Source organism: Littorina saxatilis, linkage group LG3 (assembly GCF_037325665.1).
Source record: "Littorina saxatilis isolate snail1 linkage group LG3, US_GU_Lsax_2.0, whole genome shotgun sequence".
NCBI classification, from domain to species: domain Eukaryota; kingdom Metazoa; phylum Mollusca; class Gastropoda; order Littorinimorpha; family Littorinidae; genus Littorina; species Littorina saxatilis.
In genome coordinates this window covers 4,977,608-4,987,607 of record NC_090247.1, presented here as the reverse complement: position 1 = coordinate 4,987,607, position 10,000 = coordinate 4,977,608, and the positions used below count along the sequence as shown (strand labels likewise).

The following is a 10,000-nucleotide window of genomic DNA, read 5'->3' as shown; positions in this document are numbered from 1 at the left end:
AATTGTAACGGAAAACCGTTAGAACCTCCATTCTCAGCTTCTGGTTGCTCGAAGGACTGGAACGAATACATATGAGGGTCTTTGTCGTCTGTCTGTGAAATTTGGAGAGGCTGCTCCGTGTAGTTTTAGATTTATTGCATATCAACAGCAGGTTTCCAGAAAAATCACCATTTAAAAAACATGATTTCTTGCCGTTTTTACATTTAGTCAATAGTCAAGTTTTGACTAAATGTTTTAACATAGAGGGGGGAATCGAGACGAGGGTCGTGGTGTATGTGTGTGTGTGTGTGTGCGTGTGTGTGTGTGTGTGTGTGTGTGTGTGTGTGTGTGTGTGTGTAGAGCGATTCAGACTAAACTACTGGACCGTACTTGAACATGAAACTACTTGAACATGAAACTTTTCATGAGAGTTCCTGGGAATGATATCCCCAGACGTTTGTTTCAATTTTTCGATAAATGTCTTTGATGACGTCATATCCGGCATTTTGTAGAAGTTGTGGCGGGACTGTCACTCCCTCATTTTTCAATCAAATTGATCGAAATTTTGGCCAAGCAATCTTCGACGAAGGCCGGACTTTGGGATTGCATTTCAGCTTGGAGGCTTAAAAATTAATTAATGACTTTGGTCAATAAATATCTGAAAATTGTATTAAAATAATATTTTTTATAAAACGATCCAAAATTACATTTATCGTATTTTTCATTATTTTCTTATTCCAAAAACATATAAATATGTTATATTTGAATTAAAAACAAGCTCTGAAAATTAAAAATATAAAAATTATGATTAAAATTAAATTTCCGAAATCAATTTAAAAACAATTTCATCTTATTCCTTGTCGGTTTCTGATTCCAAAAACATATAGATATGATATGTTTGGATTAAAAACACATTCAGAGAGTTAAAAAAAATAGAGATAAAGAAAAGCGTGCTATCCTCCTCAGCGCAGCCGCTACCGCGCTTGTCTGGATTGTTAATTTCACTGCCTTTGCCACGAGCGGTGGACAGACGATGCTACGAGTGTACGGTCTTGCGGAAAAAATGCAATGCGTTCAGTTTCATTCTGTGAGTTCGACTGAGCTTGACTAAATGTTGTATATTCGCCTTACGCGACTTGTTCAAGATTGCAGTCGCTCTCTTTCACACGCTAGATCAGCCTAAGTGTGCGGCACATTTCGACAGAATTGGTATGCTCTGTAAGGCAAGACTCCCAAAAACTTTCTGATGTAAAAAAAAAAATCTAAAATATTGATCCGGGGATTCTACTAAGATGGTTGTATCATCTGCATATAAGAGAATACACACTTTGAACATCAACTGTGAATCATCTGGTTGTAAGTCCAACACAGCAACTCCTTCGGTGGTAGGTAGGTGTTCAGTTTTATAGAACATAAACGCTTGTATATCTTTTAAATATACAGCAAAAAATGCAGGTGACAAATTCTCCCATGATGTACACCGGCAACTAATTCTGACCCATGTTTACCGACCATAGCACATGCCTTAGCATACGCATTTTTGAATAAATGAATGTGCTTTGAATGATATGTGGCGGATTTGCAACCCACAAGAAAAAGAATACACATGGTCAAAGGGAGGGGGTACATTTATTGCACGGCGACTGGATTACATGTTACTTAATGATAACGTAATTGACGAAGTGCTTGAATGCAATATATACTCACTACCTTCGACTGATCACAGGGGTGTTTATTTACAATTAAAATGCACTGACACATGCAGAGGTCCAGGGTACTGGAAATTTAACAACTCTCTATTAAAACAACAGGCATACGTTGATATTATGAATCAGACCATTGATAATTTTCTCTCTGAGCACCCGACACAGCATGCGGGATTGAAATGGGAGTTACTGAAACTGGAAATTAAGGACATCTCTATGCAATACAGCAAGAAAAATGCCGTAATTAAGAGAACAGACAAGATAAAATTGCTACATGATTTAAATGTATGCGAATCACATTTAGCCAAAAACCCAGATGATAAAAACGCTATTTTTCGACGAGAAAAGTTAAAATTGCATTTGGAACTTATTGAAAAAACAGAATTGCACAGTGCCCAGACAAGATCACAAGTAAAATGGATCGAAGAAGGAGAAACAAATACAAAGTATTTTCTTAACTTAGAAAAATCACGTGCACAATCAAAATTAATGCCAAGATTAGAACTGGAGAATGGTGAAGTCATTACAGATCAATTTGATATACTGGAAGCTCAGAGAGAGTATTTTCAAACTCTTTATTCACGAAAAATACCTGATGAAAATTTAGACAATAATATTACATCCTTTTTGCAAGATTGCGATGTTCCTCAGTTAAGTGATGAGGAGAAGGCAGAGTGTGAAGGAAATGTAACGGTTGAAGAGGCATCATCGGCACTTAAATTGATGAAAAATGGTTCCTCACCAGGCATGGACGGCCTTACCACAGAATTTATTAAGTTTTTTTGGTCAAAGTTAAGAACTGTTATTGTTGATTCATTTAACAAATCATTTGAGAATGGAAGTCTGTCCTACACCCAAGCATCGGCGGTTATTACCCTGATCCACAAAGGGAAAGATTTATCAAAACACAGTTTATCAAACTGGAGACCAATTTCTTTGACAAATACAGACTATAAGATTTTAGCTAAATGTTTAGCAAATAGGTTAAGCCCAGTTATTCAAAACATAGTACACGAAGATCAAGTTGGCTTCATTAAAGGTAGAAACGTCTCTCATACGCTGAGAACAATAGATGATGTTATTGAACATTTTAGATTACAAGAAAAACCTGGTTTGGTACTTGCTTTGGATTTCAAAAAAGCATTTGACAGCATATCGAAAGAGTTTATGTTATATGCCTTTAAGAGATACGGATTTGGAACAGATTTTTTACGTTGGGTAGAAGTATTGTTCAGTAGCACAAGAAGCTGCATTGGATACAACGGTTGGCTCTCAAGTGATTTTGAAGTCAGCTGTGGGGTACGACAAGGTTGTCCTTTCTAACCACTAGCTTTTGTTATTGGAATTGAGCTGCTTGCAACCCGATTTCGAAAAGGTTCTGAAGTAAAAGGTTTGGAAATTGAAACTGACGATTCAGAAGAATTGCATATGTTTAAACAGATTTTGAAGGCACTTCTGTATGCCGATGATGTTACCATGTTTTTGCGTGATGAAGATGACATTAAAGTTGTTTTGGGGATGTTAGACGAGTTTACAATTATATCCGGTTTGAAGATAAATAGAGTAAAATCAGAAGCAATGTGGATTGGATCAAAACGGAATAGCAACGAGGGAGGATACGGATTAAGATGGGTTAAACAAATGAAGATTTTGGGAATATATTTTTGCAATACATCCAGTGCCTCCCTCGTGAATGAAAACTGGACACAACGAATTAAGAGTATTAAACAGGTGATTTTAAACTGGGAAAAACGGAATCTTGGCATATTTGGTAAAATGTGCGTAATAAAAAGTTTTTTGATTTCCCAGTTTGTTTATGTTATGCAAGCAATATACATCCCTGAACCTGTGTTGAAAGAAATTAATACGATATTGTTTCGTTTTCTTTGGAGGAAAATTAATTGTAATAAGAAAGCGTTTGAGAAAGTGAAGAGAAGTGTTATGTGCAGTGGAATAGGAACAGGAGGAATTCAAATGATTGATATGCAAATATTGCAAGAATCTATTCTGTGCGGCTGGCTAGCTCAACTTTCGAATATGAATAACAATAGTACATGGACTTGGATTCCTAGATTATATTTCCGTAATTTTGGAACAGATTTATCTTGTTTTAATTCAATTATTGGTCCCAAAAAGTTTAAAGGGTTAGATAGCCTTCAGTCCTCCTTCTGGAGCAAAGTACTGCGAGTCTGGTTGGAACATAATACACTGCACTCTCCTTCATCTCTGAAGATGGCATGCATATGGAATAATGTCAATATAAAATATCAAAATAATGTAATTTATTTTGACAACTGGGCAAAAAAAGGAATAATTAAACACATGTCAAGGACCTTTTGGAAAACAATTCCATTTTGTCATTTCAAAATGTACAGAACTTAATTGGTACTTCACCAGAACTCTATTTACAGTACATTGTTGTTCACTCGGCGTTGTCTCGTTATTTAAAGAACAATACGGATTATGTATATGCTGTTACTGAAGAATTTTCGAAATTGTATTTTAATGATAAAGTTATGTTAAAAGCTAGAGACTTTCGAAATTTTATGACAGATATGAAATATAGTCCACCCTGCTGTGTTCGATTTTGGCTGAACAAACTTGGTATTAATATTGAAGAAAAAGTTTGGCTCAATGCAAAAGAGACAACAACAGAAACCAGACTAAAAGAATTACAGTGGAAGATATTACACAATATATACCCAACCAATATTCTTCTCTTAAAAATGGGACTCACAAATAATGATAAATGTCCATATTGTATTGACTTGACTTACTTGACTTATTCCTGTAGACTCCCTGTGGAGCATAGGGCCGCAACAACTCCTCGCCAACGCACCCGGTTCTGGGCAGCTCCTTTCAGTCGGGGCCATGTCGTGCCAGCTGCCTTTGCCTCACTTTCAATTGATCTTTTCCAGGTCTGCTTTGGCCGCCCAACTTTTCTCTTTCCCTGTGGGTTCCAATCCAGGGCCTGTCTGGTAATGTTGTCGTTTGGCTTCCGTAGGGTGTGTCCAATCCATCCCCACGTTCGCTTCTTGACATCCTGGCTGATGGGCTTCTGGTTGGTTCGCTTCCACAGGTCGGCGTTCGAAATCTTCTCCGGCCATGTGATGTTGAGGATGTGCCGCAGGCACCTGTTGACGGAAGTCTGGAGCTTCCCTGTGATGGTGTTGGTCACTCCCCAGGTCTCTGATCCATACAAGAGGACTGCCTTCACATTGGTGTTAAAGATTCTGATCTTACTCCGGAGGGACAGTGCTTTGGAGTTCCAGATGGGTCGCAGGGTGTTAAAAGCGTGTCTTGCCTTGTTGATACGAACAAGTTGATTATATTGAACACTTTTTTTTCTACTGCAGTAAAATTCACCATTTGTGGAAGCATGTTGAAACATTGTTTTACGATCGATATAACATAGCAATTATTTTACAAGCAACAGATGTGCTGATTTGTGTGCGAGATAAGAATGGTTTGACACATGATATGTTTAAGTATCTTACCCATTTAATCTTGATTGGAAAAATGTGTATAAGTAAATTTAGATATGGGACACCCCTTGAAATATTATTTATTTTTCAAAGGGATTTAACCCTCAGGGGACTGGTATAAAACAAGTGTAAGTTTAAATTGAGTGTTTGAAATAATAATATTTAGAGACTGTTATTTACGGGATAGAAATGTATGATAAAAAAAAGGAATAAATTTATGTTATGATTATTAAAAAAAATAAAAAAAATAAAAAGGTAGGTGTTCAGTTTTATAGAACATAAACGCTTGTATATCTTTTAAATATACAGCAAAAAATGCAGGTGACAAATTCTCCCATGATGTACAACGGCAACTAATTCTGACCCTTGTTTACCGACCATAACACATGCCTTAGCATACACATTTTTGAATAAATATTAAAACATTTCAAATTACAATCATTATCATCAACTTCATCGTGATCTTTTAAAAAGAAAACTTTGGTTGTTTCAGAAAAACGTCACAAGAGACTTTTGGTATGTCGATCTTCATCTTTTCCTCTTCGGGTTTCCGTTAATAATCTGCCAACACGATTTTGGGTCATGGCTTTTAAGGTTTATAATGTTTTTTAACAAGTTTTGCCTGGTATGTTTTAAATTATTTATTTACTTCCTGTTGATAACTTCGACTTGTTTCGGTGCAATGTTCACGCGAAAGGGCAGTCTTCATTCTTCTTTACTTTATTTGGTGTTTAACGTCGTTTTCAACCACGAAGGTTATATCGCGACGAGGGAAAGGGGGGAGATGGGATAGGGGAAAGGGGGGAGACGGGATAGAGCCACTTGTTAAGTGTTTCTTGTTCACAAAAGCACTAATCAAAAAATTGCTCCAGGGGCTTGCAACGTAGTACAATATATTACCTTACTGGGAGAATGCAAGTTTCCAGTACAAAGGACTAAACATTTCTTACATACTGCTTGACTAAAATCTTTACAAACATTGACTATATTCTAGTCATTCTTCTGTGTACATTTGTTTGCTTTAAAAAAAACTGTCTCTTCCTCTCACATGTAACATTAAAGCAGGAACAATGTTTGGTTTCTGGTTCTTTACAAAATTATTTATTTCAAATAAACTAACTTCTGTGCAATATCCTCATTATATTGCTTACTTCTAAATCAACTCTATTAATATCGTCAAACGAAACATCTTTGCGTGGCAACAATTCATCTAATTGTAAATCAATACCATTTATCAGTGAATCCTCCAAACCACAAAGGAAATCAAGGTCAAAATCTGCTTTCCATTTCGGTCCTCCTTCAACATTTTCTGACACATAACATACATAAAGTTATTTTCAACTTCATAATCACAATCAAGGTTTAAAACATGTTGTCCAGAAACACATGTACAATCAAGATTAATTACCAGGGGGCAGTGAACATCTGAAAACATTTCACAGAAATCAAAAACATCAAGTTTTTTGTCTGGTGTGAAAAGTGTTTGCCGAAATTAAAACATAATCAACAACACTAACATCTTTAAATGTATATTTCCTGGTGCCTCTGTCTGATCCAACACGACCATTTACAATAACCATATCAGATGTTTCCACTGTGGCATCGCAGACATGACAGTGGAACACCTCCTCCAACACTGTCCAATCCACCAGAAACTACGAGCAGAAACATGGTCTGCTGACACACCAGTTCAGGAGAAGATCTTCGGCACCCTGCAGAGTCTTCGCTGTACTGCAGACTTCATCAGAAGTTCCGGAGTCCCTGTCTGAGCGATCGAGAAGAAGAAGAAGAAGAGATGTTTTACAAAAATCCAATAATGCATACTCAAAATTATTTACAAACACATCTTGTGAATTTCTCTTTGGGGTACGGTATGAGCATTTTTGATACATTCATCCTTTTTGTCTGCACAAACCTCGTGTTTCACACAGCATATGTGACCCTCCACCACGAAATGAGTCGCATGTCACCTCACGCGGTTCTGCGCTAGGCATAATATAAGTCCGGGGAGTGTCTGGTAACAGTGTGAGGGTCACCTTAATCACAGGCTTATAACTCGAAAAGTTTTCACTCTTTTCTAAAACGGTTTTCACCACTGGATAGAGAATAAAAAAACCTTTAAGAAAATGTAAAAATATGAAAATCATGAAAAGGTGACATGCGACTCATTTCGTGGTGGAGGGTCACATATAATACTCAACACCAAACAAATATTCAGTGGTACATGTATTTGTCCGTAATCCCGTTCTTGCATTAAAAGATCTAAGTAAACAAGCGCCATCGTGTTCAATAGAGAGTAATGCATCATATGTCACTCTGTATAAACATGCTTGTTCACGTCAGGTGAACCTTCTGGGGGATGTACACCGCGCCAAAATGTATATCTTGTTTCAAAAAGTTGCTTACTAAATTAAAACAAACAAAAACAAGAGAGTTAGAGAAGTAGCCGAGTTTTACATGTTCGCGTATTTGAGAATGTTTTCTACTTGGGAAAATCCATTCAACGCAACATTCTTTTGCCTAAATTGCCTATCAAGCCGTCATCACGGTGCATCCTGCTATCGAGATGTTCATTAATGGTCAAAAGGATGCGCCCCGATTACAGTGACCTGCAATTAGCACCGAAGGGTTTGGCATTATGAGTTGATGGGTTCATTCAACGCCACGAATGAAAACAGGTAGAATAGTCAACATTACCTGCTTACCTGGAAGCACAAAGTAAAGTTGAGTCAGATAGCGTGGATGTACACTCTGAGACAAAAACTCTGGGTGAAAAGAAAGGTACGAGGTCACTTGTTTTAAGCTGACCGAGTCCTCTATGACTAATCGGGGTTGTGTGATTGAATAGATATGGCTGCTAATCTTGTACAGAAGGCGGCCTGTAGCTCAACCTACATTGGACGGGCGCAATGGCCTAGTGGTTAGACGCCGGCCTTCCAAGCGGATGGTCGTGGGTTCAAATCGATTTTTCCGATCTCCCATGTCAACTTATGTGCAGACCTGCAAGTGCCTTATCCCCCTTCGTGTGTACACGCAAGCTCAAGACAAAGTGCGCACAAAACGATCCTGCAATCCATGTCAGAGTTTGGTGGGTTATAGAAACACAAAAATACCCAGCATGCTTCCTCCGAAAGCGGCGTATGGCTGCCGAAATGGCGGGGTAAGAACGGTCATACACGTATAGGATTCTGGTCTTGTTTGGGAGTCTATATGTCTCTTGCTTTCTTTTCAACTTCAAGAATAAGTGAATTGTGGATTTCACCTCCAAATTCGACATAAAGTTGCAAAAAAGAAACTGTGTTTAACCTGGTAATACTGCATATTAATACCAACGCTTTTGTGTTTGAAACTCTGCCAAATTTTAAGTAGGACCGCACACACACACACACAAACACTTACACACACAAACACACACACACACACACACACACACACACACACACACACACACACACACACACACACACACACACATACACACAGACTCGGGCGCATACACGTATACAAGCGCACGCTCACGCAGACACGTGTATTTAAACGCAAGTGTTATTATGCTCTCTTGTTTCTTCCACATAAAAAATAACAACCATAGGTCCATTAATAACAACCATAGGTCCATTAATAACAACCATAGGTCCATTAATAACAACCATAGGTCCATTAATAACAACCATAGGTCCATTAATAACAACCATAGGTCCATTAATAACAACCATAGGTCCATTTGCAACGTCCTTGCAGGAAACGAGCCATTTGTGGCTATGTCAAAATCTCACTTTTCCCCGATAAGAACTTATTTTTAATGTGAAAATGTCAATTGAATTTTGAGTTCCAGAGAATCCCAATGCCGCTATCCTAATAATTATATTTGTTTCAACACTGACTTCAATGACGTGCCTATTGTAAGACGTAACTATTATATAATCACAAAATGCAAACAGTGTAATAAGATATATGTTTAATGAATATGGCAATGGTGGGAATTGGACAATTTTGTTAAATGTACAAATGTTCGCGTGTTGTTGCGTGTTGCAAATGCAACCGCATAGCCTCGTGAAAACTAATAAACTGCCCGCAGTAATAAACAGACATGTATCTGGACATAGCGTCTGATAAAGAAAGGTATCAACGATGGCAGTTCATTTGAATTCAGACTTGGCCCTGGGCAGATGTCATACAGGCCACCAGGACACCATGATCCCTTCTTCTTCTATGTATTTGCGAGGTAATATTTAGTATTCCAGTCACCGTAGTAGTTGGTACTTTTAATAGGCATACATCTCATATACTCTTACCAATGCCCCCAAATTGAAGTCTGAAATAGGCAGAGAAAAACAGATATATTGTCAATCTTTGAATAAACATGGCCAACGTCATTCCATGCGAATGTCAGAAGAAATCACAACATTGCAAAGAACCAATGTTCACAGTTGATGAACGTTTGAAACGTTGTGCTGGATACCGAGTGGCATTGTGCGTGTATTTTTTTCTGTTTTGGGCATTTGAGGGACACCCTTGTCAGCTTTTATCCTGGAATGTCCTCTTATTGTGTATATATGCGTAACATCTTCCTCAAAGATATATTCTTTTGTGTGTAAACCAGGAGGTAAACCATGACGGACCCGTGCAGGCTTTTACATGCGTTAAAGGCAAACTGGGCACACCACAAACATCAACAGTGATACTGATATATGTCGTTGGTGGGCATTTTTGTCGTTGCCGAGTTAAGATTTGTACATTTCTACCTGTTCCAACAATCAATTCTTCAGCTTTGCAGGCTCCGCACAAAACGTTAATCAACTGTTGGTAATTTAAAAAAAACACAAACCA

The 10,000-nt window shown here is 37.8% G+C and overlaps 1 protein-coding gene and 1 long non-coding RNA gene across 2 annotated transcripts in view; both read right to left on the bottom strand.

Annotated features, from left to right (window-relative positions):
• LOC138960819 (uncharacterized) overlaps positions 1–5,558 on the bottom strand; it is a 20,638-nt gene extending 15,080 nt beyond the window's left edge. Inside the window, exons 1-4 of the mRNA XM_070332464.1 lie at positions 5,549–5,558; positions 4,712–4,874; positions 1,737–1,756; positions 1,307–1,407 (exon numbers count right to left, since the gene is read on the bottom strand). Coding sequence (XP_070188565.1) covers positions 1,307–1,407; positions 1,737–1,756; positions 4,712–4,874; positions 5,549–5,558 — 294 coding nt within the window. The remainder of the gene's footprint in view (positions 1–1,306; positions 1,408–1,736; positions 1,757–4,711; positions 4,875–5,548) is intronic.
• Positions 1–10,000, bottom strand: part of LOC138961467 (uncharacterized) — a 394,970-nt gene that overhangs the window by 41,986 nt on the left and 342,984 nt on the right. The gene's annotated exons all lie outside the window — the stretch shown is intronic.